At 37.7% G+C, this 16,999-nt stretch overlaps 1 protein-coding gene across 1 annotated transcript in view; it reads left to right on the top strand.

Moving 5' to 3' along the window:
* The window catches only part of Brr2 (U5 small nuclear ribonucleoprotein l(3)72Ab), a 486,889-nt gene that overhangs the window by 263,034 nt on the left and 206,856 nt on the right, over window positions 1-16,999 (top strand). Inside the window, exon 24 of the mRNA XM_090392214.1 lies at window positions 1,678-1,969. Coding sequence (XP_090248340.1) covers window positions 1,678-1,969 — 292 coding nt within the window. The remainder of the gene's footprint in view (window positions 1-1,677; window positions 1,970-16,999) is intronic.

Here is a 16,999-nt window from a genome sequence, read left to right as displayed (position 1 = left end):
TGGGAAAAATCTACTAACATCTTCCGTTGCAATGATGAACTAGAGAGAAAAATTGTGGAATCTAGAGAAATCATCTTCAGTCCTGTTCATCTAAATAATAACTTGAGCTACAACCTCCCAGATAGTCATTCAACTGTAATCATGTACTGACGTTCACGTGATGCTGCAAGCATGCACTCTCCCAACAATACAACGAACAAAAGAACACCTTTAAATACAACCACAACGTTTTCATGCTAATTATGTATAAAGACTGTTGTTCATAGTCTTTTAACCTTCAGTGTTTAGTGTTTTTTCTTTTTTCTTTCTTTTATAATGTCACCTGATGAAGGCTGTTACAGGCCGAAACTAGTTGTGTTTTTATATTAAAACCTTTTTACTTAAATCTTGGTTCTAGTCATTCAATTCTTCATAAAAATGTATGTTAACTGAGTTAATGATCATTCTTTCATATATATATATATATATATATATGTGTGTGTGTGTGTGTATGTATGTATGTATGTATGTTAAAGATACCAAGAAATTTTATAATATATATTTTTTTATTATTTATGTATTTTTTACATAGTCTGGAAACCCTGCTTAGAGACCAAACATGGAACTTTTTCAAGCCACTTCAGACTTCTGTTGATTGGGAACAATCTCACACTGTACAATGAAATTTATCTGCTACCTAAAGACAACCACTACTGTTTGTGTCATGGCAAGATTGAAACCCTCAGCCATTTGGTAGGAGAACCAGTATGTTAACACTGGGGTAACTAGGCCAGCCCATACAGACAATTGTATCTGCTTTATAGGCACCCCAGTCTAATGGGATGGTGCACTTTGTGATAACAGTTAGTCTCATAACTCTTTGATATACACAGATTCAGTCTCATTGTGATAATATTGCTCTCCTTCTCTATATGCACTGGGATGTCTTCTTAATCATTAATTGTACATAGATAATGTGTATATGCACTTTGCCCTGTCATCAATCATTTTTAGCGATGCCTTACTGCTCTTAATGTGTATCACAGTATTGTTGCTACCCCCCCCACCCACCCATATTCTCCTCTTTTTCATGAATTGCTTTCCTTGTCTAACTTTTTACATATTATCTTTTGCATTGAATTCATGGCTATAATTGTTGATTAGATGAAGTGAGCAACTTTTTTGTTGCTTAGTCATTTGAATAGTGATATCATCCCATTAATTGCACTGCTTTATTTGTAGTGTAAATTCTGCTTGTGGTGAAGCCTTATTTACATAAATAATGTTTTATAAACTTCAAATGCAGTTCACAGCATATCCTCAATTGAATATGACCATCTTCTCCTTAATCTTCTTGTCAGCTAAACCTTATAGATTGTTCTATTATGTTTCCATGTCATATGGTCTTGAATATGAAGCCTCTCCCATAAATACTAAATGGTAAGGTGAGCCATTTCTTCTGCCATCCATTTTAAAAAATAGATTATAACTTTTTTTTTATTTTTTTTATTTTTTTACAAAATAACTTCTCATTTCATTTCCATCCTCTAATGATCATTGAATTCACATCTGAGATTAGTTTTTAAAACCCCACAAAGAGAATTAAATTTTTTTTGACCATCACAACTCAGGTTATTATGTATGGAATTACTCAATACTACCAGTCATCCAAATGATAGAACCATTTTGTTTATTTAGGTGGCAATCAATGTCTCCTTTACGACAATTCAAGAAAATTCCTGATGAAGTTGTCAAGAAAATTGAAAAGAAAAGCATTTCTTGGGAACGCTTATATGACTTGGGACCTAATGAGATTGCAGAATTGCTTAGAATGCCTAAAATGGGTAAAACAGTGCATAAGTATGTTCATCAGTTTCCAAAGCTTGAGCTTTCTGCTCATATTCAACCAATAATTCGATCAACATTACGTGTAGAATTGACTATCACTCCAGACTTTCAGTGGGATGAGAAGGTTCATGGAATGTCTGAGGTATGTTTTTTAAATACTACTTTGAAGTACTTATCCAAATACTCATCCTTATAGGATAGTAAAAGTTTGCAAGAAATTCAGATAATATGTGGTTTTTATCATCTGCAAAACAGAGATACTAGCACATTAACAGCATATGATAAATATATTTTTATCTACTATTTTCCAAAACTATTTACCTGATTTAGTAAATTGCATCAGCCTCTTCTCTATTGTTATTGACAAACAAGTATAAATACATTAACCATTGCTTTCAGAGCAGACTGTTTTAACCATTTGTGTTCTTGGCAGATTGTATGATATTATATCTGAAATAGGAATTTGATTAAAACATTTGTTGTAAGATTTATCCCTCTCATTGTGCAACTATTTTAGATACTCACTAAAGATCTTTTTCTCCTAAGGAGCATGTCAAATTTTAGACCAATTTGGAAACATTCATCCACCATCAATGCCAAATTTGAACTACTGATTATTGGAGACTTAAATGACCATGTTGGCCATTCCCAAGATGGTTTTGACCATACCTATTGGTTCTGGATGTGGCGCATGCAATGATGGAAGTGAACACATCTTGGTATGCAATGAAGCATGTGATCTGCCACTGACAATTTTCAGGAAATGCCAATCCCAGCTCATCACCTATTACAGTGGTTGTCATGAAACACAAATTGATTATTGGATGATACGGAGAAGAGGCAGGAAACTAGTGATAGATTTCACGGTCATTCCATCTGACAATATTGCTCCCCAGCACCGACTCCTGGTCTTTGATTTCCTTTTCCAGCTTTGACCACCCAGGCGACTAGTAACATCTTCTCTCTTCCATCATCTATATAGATGATGATGAGGCCAAATGAACTCTTTCCACTTCTGTCTGTCCCTGGAGAGTCGGAACAATTCTGTCTAGTTTGGTGTCCTTTGTTGTGATTTGGTTTTCAGGTTCTCTTTTATTTTGTCTACCCATTTCTAATTTTGGGCTGCCCGTTGGATCTTTTACCTTCCATTGTTATATACAGTGCTTTAGTTGGTAATCTATCAGGTCACATGGCCAAACTATCACAGTCTTCTTTCTTGGATTTTTTTCTATTATTGATGCCTGGTGATATCCTCATAGAAGACTGAGAAACATTAACACAAACAAAGGGTGGAATTTTTATCCTAAAACATGCCCCAACTCAACATCACCAGAGTTCAAGATTGGTACTATCAACATAAGAAGCCTCAATGGCAAAGAAATTCCAGCTAGCTGAGGATTGGATAAGTACCAGTTCAACATAATAGGGGTGACTGAAACAAAAAAGACAAAAACTGCTGAGATCTTTCTGAGCAATAAATACAAAATGTTATATTCAGACAATGACAATCAAGGAAAAGAAGGTGTGACCATAATATTCAATGCTAAATATGGGGCTAATCTTGAATGGCAGGCAGTCTCAAGTAGAGCGATATGGGCAAATATCAGAATGGGGAACTCGACATTGAGACTTATTTGTGCCTGTGGTCCCACAGAAAGTTCTACTAAGGTAGTGGTGGAGGAATTTTTTGAGACTTTAGAGAAAGCAGCTGACAAAATGAAAAAGGAAAAGTTGGTCCTTGTTGGAAATCTAAATAGCAGAGTACGAAATGATTGTCAGACATACAATAATATTTTGAGAAAATTTGGAGAAAAGAGCGAACCTAATAATAATGGCAAAAACCTGTTGGATTTCTGCTCAGGACATGGACTGGTTATTCATTCATTCATCTTCAAGGCCCACCTTTCCTAACTGGGTTGTGGGGGCAGCAGCTGCAAGATGAACTTCCAATGGTCACGATCTTCCACCACCAAGCTCAGGTGTCCTTGTGGGACTCCCAAACATGGCCACCCAAGGTTTGGAATATAATCTATCCAGCAAGTCCTTGGCCTCCCACTCTCTAGCTTGGCAAAGAGGGCCTGTTGGGGGAGCCTCTCTTGTGTCATTCTGACCAGGTGCCTGTACCTACGTAACTGTGATCTCTCAACATGGAGAAGCATCGGTTGAGTATTCAGGGTTTCCCGGATTGCAGAGCTTCTGACTCTGTCAAGTCTTGTCAGCCCCACAACCCCTCGAAGGAACCTCATTTCAGCCGCTTGGATTCGTGTCCACATTCTTTTGGTCATTACCCAACTCTCATGACCATAGGTGAGGATGGGGACATAGACTGTATTGAAAACAAGCTCCTGCAATATTGCGCTTGCTGAGCCAATCCGAGTATGCAGCTCTTCGTCCCACTTTCCATCACTCGTGAATATGGACCCAAGGTATTTAAACTTCTCCACCTGCCTCAGTGGGACTCCACTCACATGTAGAGTGCACTGGGATGGTTGTCTTGAGACTGAAAGTTTTTCAGTTTTGGCCACATTAATCTTCATTCCAGCTTCTGCACAAACAGCTATAAACCTATCCAGGGTCTGCTGAAGGTCATCTGTGGAAGAGCTAAGCAGGACTAGGTCATCTGCAAAAAGCAGAAGTCCAATGCTACATCTTCCAATTCTAACACACTCACTGCCTCCACTGTGCCTATCAATCCATGGACTGGTTATTACTAACACAATGTTCCAACATAACAATGTGCACAAATTCACAAGGAGAGAAGAGGCAATAATAAGAAAAGTCTCATTGACTATGTTATTGTTGATGGTGATGTTTTCTCCCTGGTGCAGGACACCAGAGTGTACAGAGGATTTGAAATTAAAGTGAATGAAAGTTGATTGACTCTCACACTTGAACTGTAGACTGAAATACACAAACATTATTCAAGAAAAAATGAAAGAGTTTGAGAATCCCAAGGAACCACACCTTGGAGATTGCGTTGCAAATCCTGAAGAAAACATTGATTGATTCAGCTAGATAGGAATGTGGTGAGATTGTCTGCAAGGATAGAAAAATCAGAACTCCATGGTGGACACAGGAAGTTAAAGTGGCTGTGAAATAAAAGAAGAGAACATATCAAAAGTTCCTGGCAAATAAGTCTGCTTGTGCTCTTAGAGAGTACAGAGACAAATGTAAGAAAGCTAAACACTGTGTAAAACTAGCTAAACAAAAGTCATGGGAAGATTTTGGTAAAAACATAAATATAAATATTCAAGATATTCTGGAGGTGGTTGTTGTGCTAGCTAAACAAAAGTCATGGGAAGACTTTGGTAAAAACATAAATATAAATATTCAAGATATTCTGGAGGTTGTTGAAGAAGCTCACAAATGGAGGAAAGAATGCTGTAAAAGGAATTAGAGATGAAAAAGGTGACATCAAAATTGGAGAAAAAGATATCCTTGAAGTTAGAGTAATTACTTCGAAAAATTGCTAAATGAAACAATCAGTGATAGCACAGTCGTAAAAAATACTGCAACAGGCATGCAGTCAGGAATACATATACATACTTGAAGTAGAAAAAGCCATCAAAGGCCTGAAATGTGGAAAGGCAGCTGAAGTAGATGATATTCGATCAGAAATGCTGAAGTATGGAGGTATATAAGTTTTACAATGACTGCACTGCATAGATCACAGGAAAAAATTCCTGATGATTGGAGTAGAGCTTTCATAGTACCCATATATTAAAAGGGAAAAAAACAATGTGAGAATTACGAAGGTATTTCTCTAATGAGTGTTCCTGGTAAGTTTTATGGAAGTATACTAGAAAAATGGTTGAGAAAGATTGTGGAAGAAATGCTTGGTGAAAACAAGCTGGTTTCAGGCCAAACAGTGGGTGTCAGGATCAGATTTTCACTTTACTACAAATAGTTGAGAAATCATGGGAATATAACAAAGATCTGTATTTAAGTTTTGTAGATGTGGAAAAGGCATATGACAAGGTGCCAAGAGAGAAGCTATTCATTATTGATATAATGAATATCTTCTTGATGCTATTCATTATATAACTGATGCTACAGTTATATGGTGCCAATAGGGTATTATATCGAGCAGTACTTAGTCTTTATTTGAGTTGTAAGTCAGCAGTTAGAATTGAAGGAAGTACAGGAAGATGGTTTAATGTTAAATCTGGTGTGAGACAAGGATGTACATTATCCCGTCTGTTATTCATTATCTATATGGATCATATGAAGGAAATTGGTATTGAATCTGATATCAAAATTGGAGATGTTAATGTCAGCTCTTTGCTTTATGCAGATGATGTTATACTTCTAAATAAATCCGCTGCAAGATTCCCTGACTAAATTGAATAACTGTTGTAATAGATATGGTATGAAGGTCAGCAATAACAAGACAATCATCATCATCATCAAATTCCTGATATATACCCTCAAGGTGGTGTACAGGATATGATAGTACTACATGAAAAATTATATCATTACCAACTTCCTATCTACAATTTTCCTCCAAATCAGTCTTTTACCTGTCAAGACTCCAACATTATCAGATCTTATATTTCTATAGTCTAAGGCACTTTTTACTGTATCAATCCACCTATATCTTGGTCTTCCTCTGGGTCTTTTTTCTGCCAATCTGGCAGAGAACACTAGTTTTGCTAATCTTTCCTCTCCCATTCTGTTTAAGTTGACATACCACCTGAGATTAGCTCTGCTAACACACTCCTGGATGCTGACAATGTCAAGTTCTTTCCTAATATCCTCTTTTTTAATATGGTATTGTCATTGATGCCATCTAATGCCTCTAATCTTTCTCAGGGCTCTCATATCTGCGGTCTCTAGTCTTTGGTCAAGTATTTTACTTCTGACTCAACTCTCAGATCCATAAGTTAAAATTGGTTTGAACACTGTCTTGTATACAGCTAATTTAGTGTTTTGACTAATTTCTCTCTTATTCCATATAAATTTATTCATTTGCCTTCCTACCATACCAGCTTTCTTGATTCTGTTGTCTATTTCCATATTTAATTTACCATCTTTACTAAAAACCGTGCCTAAGTAGCTGAAATGTTTTACTTGTTCTATATGTTCTCCATTCACAATGCAGCTGATATTTTCAGTGCTTCTGCCTATTTTCATTATCTTTGTCTTTTTAATGCTGACCTTCATATCATATCTATTACAAGAGTTATTCGATTTAGTCAAGGAATCTTGCAGGCTCGTAGTGGATTTATTGAGAAGTATAACATCGTCTGCATAAAGCAAAGAGCTGACATTAACATCTCCAATTTTGATATCATGTTTAATACCACTTTCCTTCATAATGTGATCCATATAGATAATGAATAACAGAGGGGATAATGTACGAGGGCTGTTCAGTAAGTAATAAGACTAATTTTACTGTCGCAAAACCACTCATCACAATATTAATTTCTGTGGAATAAAGAAATGTTGCTGTCTGTATTAACAAAAGAGGTTGATAGATGGCGTATACGGGCTGAAGTGCCAGAGTGTCACATGACAGCCCAAGCTTGTTTTGACATGCCTACGAGCCGTGACCAGTCGTCGAAATGGAAGCATCCTTGTAACAGCATTATGCGATTAAATTTTGTGTGCGTTTGCAAAAATCGGCATTGGAAACTTTTAACATGATACGCGAAGCTTTCCACGATGAAGCAATGTCGAGGGCAAGTGTTTTTCGCTGGCATAAAACTTTTAAGGAAGGAAGGCAAAATGTGTAAGATCTTGAACGTGAGGGAAGACCTTCAACGTCCATCACAGAGACAATTATCAACACAGCAGCAATTATCATCAAGGAGGATCGCAGGATTACAGTACGCCAGCTGCATGTTTTTGTGAATATTTCTGTGGGAAGTGTTCACTCAATCATGGCTGAACATTTGGGACTGAAACATATTTGTGCCCGATGAATTCCCAAACTCTTGACACTGGAGCAAATGCAGCATCGAGTGGATGTGTGCACAGAATGGAAAGAAAGACTGGAACAAGAAGGCGACAACTTCTTAAAACGCATCATTACAGCAGATGAAGCTTGGTTGTATCACTATGACCCTACAATGAAACAACAAAGTAGTGAATGGAAGCATCCGTCTTCGCCTACCCCCAAGAAAGCAAAAACTGTAAAATCGGCTGGTAAAGTTATGACCATAATGTTTTTTGACTACGAAGGCATTGTTTACCAACATGCTGTAGAACCCGGGAATACTGTAAACGGCTCATACTATGCGGATGTTTTACTGACAGTTGTACAGCACGTCAAAAGGAAGCATCCATTGCTGAAGAATGGCTTCTTATTGCACCACGATAATGCAAGGCCACATATTGCTGGTGGTGTAGTGGATGTTTTGCCAAAGAACAACATAGATATCCTACCACACCCTCCATACAGTCCTGATCTCGCACTGTGCGATTTCTGGCTGTTTCCTCAGCTCAAGAAACCACTAAGAGGCCGCCATTTCGAAAGCAATAAAGCATGTGTAAAAGCTGCGGAGGCGGTTTTGAAAGAACTCTCAAAAAACGCACTTTCACATGTGTTTAAGAAGTGGACGCAATGTTGGGACAAATGCATCGCGTCTCACAGTAGTTACTTTGAAAAAGACCATGTAAATGATGACAATTAAAGGTAATCTGTTTTCTGTGTAAATATAGTCTTATAACTTATTGAACAGCCTATGTACATCCTTGTCTCACACCAGATTTAACATTAAACCATCTTCCTGTACTTCCTTCAATTCTAACTGCTGACTTGCAACTCAAATAAAGACTTGGTATTGCTTGATATAATGCCCCATTAACATCATATAACTGTAGTGTATTGAATAACTTCTCCAAGTGGAAGGAACAGCCATGGACTTCCATGGCTTTAACAGCCATGGGAAGTCCACTTTCTCCTGCTCTTGCCAAGTTTTATTTAGAACATCTAGAAGAAGTCCTGTTCTCATCTATATTCCCTCATCCATCCTTTTGGGTTAGATATATAGACAACATCTTTGCTGTATGGCCTCACAACAGAGACTCCTTACCTTCCTTTTTTAAGCAGTATCAATTCCTTACATCCTCGTATAAAGTTTACCATGGAGATTGAAAAAAAACAACAAGTCATCTTTTTTAGACATCCTTCTCATCCGTTCACATTCTGGTATTCTTACAACAACAGTTTACAGAAAACCAACTTTCACAGGTCATTATATTCTCAAAGAATCTGCTCATCATCCTTGTCAAAAAATAGGAATCATAAAATGTTTAATCCGACGAGCCAAAACTAACTGTTCAACTTCTCATTTATTATAGAAAGAACTTTCGACTATCAAACATCACATGAAACAAAATGGCTTCTCCGAAAAGAGTACACAATATCGTTTCGATTCTTACAATCCAACACAGAACAGCAAAGATTCAATACGTCGAGTTCCAATTCCTTACATTTCCAGGATTTCAGAACCAATTTCAAGAATTCTGAAGAAATATGATTTAACAGCCACTTATACACCTATTAACAAATTATCCACCCATTTTCCTTCAATTAAAGATAAATGCACAACCTTGTCTCTACCTGGTATGTATCAAGTTCCTTGTAATTGTAATCTTTCCTACTTTGGACAAACTGGACGTTCTATAGAAAAAAGAATTCAAGAGCATCAGTCATCAATTCAACACAACAAACCTGAGAAATCTGGATTAGCTCAGCATGGATTAGAAACAAGCCACAACATCCTTTGGTCCAAGACTCTCCTCCTACACATGTGTCGGTACAAATTTGAACGTTTATTTAAAGAAAGTGTGGAGACCTTACTTCAACGTCCTAACTTTAATCATAATGACTGTATATCTATATCAAAAATTTGGGAAAGTTTAATCAGGATAACACATTTTTTTTTTTTTTTTTTTTTTTTTTTTTTTTTTTTGTAAATTTCCTATATTAGTCTAATGTTATTTAAGATTATTATATGAATTTCTGAAATAATATCTTTAATTATGACTTTAAAAATGTTTACTCTTATAATACTTAGCAATATGACATCACGCTGCTCTTTCTATGTGTGAATGATCAATTGAAGATGGTCTGTAATATTCAGATCGAAATATTTGGCAAATTAAACATTATTCTTGTGCAAACGTGTATATATTTCTAATCATTATGTCACAAGTATCGTTAAAAAATCTAATTTGTGTTAGGTCATTGCTTATATCAAAGATTTTTGCCTCTTGTCCAGCTTAGTCGGTGGTGTTGGAATTGTGGATGTTTGTCGCCTAGGAAGATGACTTCACTGTTTGGATGGCTAAATTGCAAATGGTCATGTTTTGTGGAGAGGAATGTGATGAGGTCTGAGTGGTTATCAGAGTTTGGAGAATGCTAAATGCAATAAATGAATATTACTAAATGAGGCAAGGAAACCTTGAGCCAGAGAGGGTTAAAAGCAGGAGATTCTAAATTAGCTACCCGCTGGTATGCAATGTCTGATCTCACAAAAGCACAGACACCATCTTTGTGGCAAAAGGAATTGTGAGATGTTCAATTTGGACATTGCGGGTAGATAGTAATGGATGCAGGTGTTATTTCAGTTTCTGCCAAGAGAAAAGTATAATTTTGAATTACTATAAATGATGGTGGATGTCACATATGTTGGTGTTAATGCCACAGATGTTAGTAAAGTGGATGTGAAAGTGAGTTTTTTATGAGGAGATTCTGGCATAGTTTATATGTTGTGGTTGGTTGTGTTGAGATTGGTTTATGCGAAAGATTTCTTTTTTTTTTTTTTTTTTGTTGCACTCTCATTGTGAAATTCGTCACTCTTCATTAGTGGTTAGACAAAGGAACAGAGTGGGGATATATAGTGAGAGGAGATACACTCTTGCATCCATGCATGCAGGCTGTGACCAGTATCTTTGCCATAACGTGATGTAGACAGTGCCTCCGACATACCACTAAGACCCCATATCCAGGTGACTGGATATTGTGTAGCAGTGGGATCATGCACCACCTGATTAAGAAGACTCCTGATTCATTACTGATAGGGTCAGGTGTACTAACTGGTGGCCAATTTATGGCACCACTATTATAATTTATGTTCCCTTGAAATGGATGAGGTTATGGGCTTCTCTGCATGATTGGCATAACCTTGAAGGGTATCACTCACATCACGCAGAGAAGTAGTAGAATAGAAACTGGAATCCCTGTTTGGAGAACAAACATGACATATGAGGTGGTACCCAAATGTTTTGAAAATTTGATGATTAAAAAAAAAAAAAAATTCCTTACCATAACTCCTAATCACCATCTCCTTCAGAGTAGTCCTCTTGTGGACATTTACTGTGTAGACCAGGGGGTCTTCAACGCATGGCCTAGGGAGCTCTTTGCCGTGGCCCGCCAGCCATTTTGAAAAAATAACTACTTAACATTAAAATGCGATTAAATAAAAAATAATTTTGATGAAGCCCACAGGCCACTATGCTATGCTGCGGTATTTAGAAATGTAAGATGCTTTCCAGATTCACAAGGAATGCTGTGCATTTGATACTTTACATAAAATCCTATAAAAATGAATATTAAATAGACATGCTTCTTCAGTCATCTACCAGCGCCAAGCAGTAGTTCGAGTGCGCTGTCTAGTGCCTTCCAGCTACATCTCGAAAGTTCTCGATACTTCGTTATTTTCATATAAATACAAGAGGACCTCATCCACAGAATATCACACTGTTCACGACTGACTGTCCACAGTCAGTCGTGAACAGTGTGATATTCGTATATAAGTGCACGCAGGTTCGTCATGTCAGCCATAGCCTATTGTGGTTTTATATTGCCAGACTATTTTCATTATTGTGAGACATATTCAGTGGATAATAACCATTACGTGGTCATTTTGGATAATTTTTTGAGTTCACCTTCCATCACTATGGTGTCTACAAGTAAAAAGCGTAAATCAAGTGATTCTTGTCGGATTTTTAATGAAAAGTGGACCAATTTGTACTTTTTTGTGCCGATCGACGATTAGCCAGTATGTTTAATTTGTCATGAGTCGGTGTCAGTATCAAAAGAATACAATATAAAATGACACTGTGAGAAAAAGCATGCATCCAATTTCGATCACTTTCAAGGGCAGCTTTGTGTGGACAAGGTAACAGTCTCCAAATTGATTTAAAATGCCAGCAGGGTATGTTTAAAAGACAGAGGGAAGAGAGTGAGGCGTGCATCAAAGTAAGTTATGTAATAACTGAAAAAAATTGCTAAAAAATCAAAAACCTTCTTGGACGGCGAGTTTGTGAAAGACTGTCTCATCGCTGCTGGGGATATTCTGTGCCCAAATAATAAGGAAGTTTAAAGGATGTTAAAAAAAACAAGTTTGTCTGGGGTAACTGTAGCACGATGACATTGAAGGACCCTTTAAAAAAACGATCGTCCGAATTTACATCATTATGAATTTGCTTTAGATGAGAGCACAGATGTGAAGGATACAGCACAAATGGCTATCTTTTTCCATGGCATTGATCAACAATTCAGTTTGACAGAAGAACTGCTAGCGCTCGTATGAAGGGAACGACGAAAGGCACTGATACTCTTGAAGCCACAAAGAAAATGCTCCAGCTTTTCGACCTCAGGGTGTGGTAACTTCTAACCTAACCAACCTCAAGGGTGTGGTAACTGATTGTGCCCCTTGTTTGGTGGGAAAGAACGGAGGGTTTGTTGTGCTGCTACGGAAAGAACCGCAACTAGAAGGAAAAGATTTCGTCAATTACCACTGTTTAATTCCACCAGAAGAATTTGTGCATGAAAACTATTGGATTTGAGAATGTCATAAACGTTATTGTGACTGTCGTCAACATTATTAGGGCAAGAGGATTGAATCATCGTCAATTCCAAGAGTTTTTGACCCAAGAGTGCGAATTGGATCATGGTGATATGGTTTATTATAGTGATGTGCGTTGGTTTAGCAGAGAGAAGGTTCTTAAAAGAGTCTTTGACTTAAGGAGCGAAATACAGCAGTCATTCCAACCATGGGGAATCCGATTGTGAAATTTAATGATCCGAAGTTGATGACAGACTTTGCCTTTGTGACCGACATCTCATTGCATACGAATGACCTAAATACGCAGCTACAATCCAAAGATCAACTGGTGTACACTCTGTTTGATCTCATCAAAGCTTTTATGGCCAAGCTCAAACTTTGGGAGGCACAACTCGCAAAAAAAAAACTTAACTCATTTTCAGCTTCTCGCTGAGTCCAACTTGATGAATACGCTACAAAATTAGCCATGTTACGAAGTGAGTTTGAAGAGAGATTTAGTAATTTTCGTAACCAACAGTCTTCTTTAGATTTATTTTCGATGCTATTCGGTGTCAATGCTGCCGAAATGCCAGGCTCAGTACAAATGGAGCTGCTTGAACTCCAAAACAACTCTTCTTTGAGAGAAAAATTATTCCACGTGCCCTTGGTTACATTTTACAAAGACTACATTTCTGAGGATGCATTCCTTAATCTTTGCCGGCATGCTTTGAAGATGTGGGCTTTGTTAGGAAGCACATACTTATGTGTGCAGTTCTTCTCCAGAATGAAGCATGTGAAGTCCAAGACAAGAACTCAGATTACGTACCAACATCTCAAAAATATTCTGTGCATAGCAACTTCCAACATTGATGTCAACATTGACAAGCTGGTCAAGGAAAAACATTGACATTGTAAAAAATTAATGTTTTCTTCATTAAATTATGTTTTTTCTAGTATTGATTGTATTTACTTATCATGAACCCGACTCCGACCTACGCTCTTAAAGCTGAGTTTGTTTATTTTTATAGGATTTTATGTAAAATATCAAATGCACAGCATTCCTTGTGAATCCGGAAAGCATCTTACAATTCTGAATACCGCAGTATAGCTTAGTGGCCTGCGGGCTTCATTGAAATTTTTAATGCGGCCCGCACTGTCCTGAAAGGTTGAAGACCCCTGGTGTAGACAATAATTTATTACGGTGGAGAACTTAAAAGTCTTTCTTTCACTTTTCTGGTTCTTTGCATCAAATGATTCTCCTCCTCCCCAGCTGTTTTAAAATCTCACAGTATAACTTCCTGTTGACAGTTTGACTGGGGAGATCCTTGCAGGCAATGGCTTGGATGTCAAAAAAAAAAAAATAAAATAATAATAATTATAATTATCACCATTCACTTGACATTGCTGTGAACCTTGCACTTTTTTTTTTTTTTTTTTTTCAGTGAATTTGCTGACAGATGCTTCTTTTTCTCAAGATCATAACCATACACCCGTAATACATTACTGATATGACATTGGAGATGAAGTTGAGTTCATCTTTTGTTTGATCTTTGAGCTCTCTACAGGCAGCAGCATGATGTTCTTTCTGGACGTCACTGAGCAGTCTCAGCAGAAATATTGCATTGTCCTGTAAAGCAGTCCTACAAATCTCATAAACATTATGAACTGTTTACTTATGATCTGCAAGAATATCCTCACACACTTTTGCAATGTTTTCTAGTATTGTGCTTGTTAACATATACTGTAATCAAACAGTATATGTTGTCCAGAATGCTTATCGTCATCAACAGATGTTTGTCTGTCCTTGAAGCATTTGTACCACAAAGGTTTGCTTTGGCACATAGCATTATCACCAAACACTTGTGGGTTTCTGCAGTAGTTTTATTGACGCTGAAGCCAAGTTTTGTTCAGATTCTTTACTCCTTAAAATCCATCATTTTAGTTGGAGAAGAAAATTGTTGAACCACTGAAACACAATGTCACAAAAACATGCATAACCCGAGAATATAGCCTCTCAGCTTGTCAGCTGTTGGGCTACTGACTCACCAAGGGTACTCATTTCCATGAGCTGTTCATATTCCCAGAACTTTTGTGTAGCACCTCATATGCCACTTCAGGCCTCCAATAAGTGATCACTAGTACTTATTTGAAGCATCTAAATCAGTAAGCTTTTATGTAGAACACTATTAAAGACTTTGCTGAAATTCCAACAAATTGCATCATGAATATTACCAGGAACAGTTTTTCATGTTACCCTCATTATTCAGTCCAATCATAAGTAAAATTTTTATTACAGTATATTGGTAATTACAGAGATCTCCCAATCTACCTTAAGCCTAAGTTCTGGTGTTGTTTCATGACCAAGAACAAGAATAGAACTAGTGTTGAACACTCATTAAGAAGGATTCACTGGTGTATCTTATTTACTAGCATTTTGTTTTTCAAGTACTACCAGAACACACTCTGACTGCAACAGATGTTATTTTTTTATTTTATTATTTTTTTTTTTTATATATATCTGATCCACACACAAAAATGCCACATGACCTATGATTCCTCCTTTCTTCTATTCCTCTTGTCCACACACGACACTAATGTGTTGTGTGTGGGCAAGAGGAATAGAAGAAAGGAGGAGTCTGTTCACATTTTGCTTGAACAGCTGAAGGTTGTAATCGTCAGGGAAGGCAGAGTGGGGAGACTGTTCCAAAGGAGAGTAGATGGAATGAAAAAGTAGGCAGTGAAGTTAGTTCAGTGAGTTTCAAGATGGACTGTAAAAGGGTTTTGGTTAGCAGTGGCTCTTGGTTTAATGATTTTGGAGGAGAATGGAGGAATAATAGTGGCCAATACAGCAGAGCACTGTTCATAAAAGTATTTGTAGGAGAGGCACAAGGCAGAAAGTGAACATCTGTGAGAGAGGGTAGAGGGAATGAAATGGTTATGTGAGAGATGGATCATTAATTAGCTGGATTGCTCTCTTCTGGATAGAATTGGGCAGTCTTAGAGAGGATTTGGTGCACCACCCCAAATATAGGAGCAATATTTCATGGTTGGGAGGATCTGAGATTTGTATAAAGTTAGCAGCTGGAAAGTGTGAGGTAGTGTCTTGTGCAGAAAACATACACCAAGCTTTTTGATGGCTGAAGAAGCTATAATTGAAATGTGGTTGTGCCAGGAAAGATCAGAGATGCAGATCAGTCCAAGAAGAGAAATCTGATCGTGTTTGTATATTTCAGTATTACTGAAGGTAAGGGGGGGGGGGGGAATGAGAGTTCTTTCTTGCAAGAGATCAGACAGGGCAGAGTTTTGGTGGCATTCAAGTCTACACAGTTGTCCTTGCCTCATTGAGATATAGTTAGGAGATCAGAGTTCAGTTTACTAGTCGTGGTAGATCCTATTACTTGTGCACTTCAAGGTTTGTTGAATGAAAAGGAGGAATGGAGTGTACTGTTGTCAGCAAAGCTATGGATAGGATTGGAAGTCTGAGAGAGCAGGTCATTTATATACAAGAGGAAGAGAGTAGGTGAAAGAACATAACCCTGGGGAGGAGAGCAAACTATCCATCATGACACATAGTGAGCAATCAATCAGAAAGTTGGGACCCAGTTGCAGAGTTGAGGAAGGCAGACCATAGGATGGCAGTTTGTTAATTAGGTTCCTGTGCTAAATCCGATCGACTGCCTTTGCAATGTTGAGGGCAACCATGTAAGTGTTTCTCCAAATTTCTCCATGGCTTGAGTCTGGGGTGAGTGGTGAAAGCAAGATCAGCTGTAGATCAAGAGTGGTGGATCCATACTGTTGGCCATTGATTAGTTGGTATGACTAGTATATGCTAGGTAGTTCAAGAGTTTGTTGCTGGTGGCCTTCTCCATAGCTTTAGAGAAAACAGAAGTGAGAGCATTTGGACAGTAGTTGGTTGGTCGACTTTTATCATTTTTCTTTTGGATGGGTTGGATGTGGACCTGATTGCATGTTGTAGAGTAGATGCCAGTTGAATAGAATAGATTGAAGAGGCGTTACAGGATAGGTGTTAGTGCTGAGCCACAATTTTTTAACACAAATAGGTGGGATACCATCAGGACGAGATGCTTGTTTGGGCCCATGTTATTTAGGGTTCTTCAGATTTCTTTGTGTCAGAGGACTATGGGTGACATGATAGGCGCATTCTTGGTAGAGTGGACGGAACTTTGCCACGGTCATCAGTGCAGGAATTGGAAGAGAAAAGTGATGCCAGTAAGTTGGCCTTGTCTTTAGGTGAAGTAACTACAGTATCATCCAGATGTGAGAGTGGTGGAAATGTGGGTGGGCAGAAGTTGCACTCAGTGGTCTTGGCAATGCACGAGAAGGAACGGGTACCATTTGAGCAGGAGGTGAGTTTGCAGCATTTGGCCTTTTTA

The sequence above is a fragment of the Typopeltis vanoorti genome, chromosome 5 (genome assembly GCF_054136105.1).
Source record: "Typopeltis vanoorti isolate ZY-2024b chromosome 5, IOZ_Tvanoo_1.0, whole genome shotgun sequence".
Lineage (NCBI taxonomy): Eukaryota > Metazoa > Arthropoda > Arachnida > Uropygi > Thelyphonidae > Typopeltis > Typopeltis vanoorti.
Note: the sequence above shows the minus strand (reverse complement) of the source record. Positions and strands in the feature narration are given on the sequence as shown.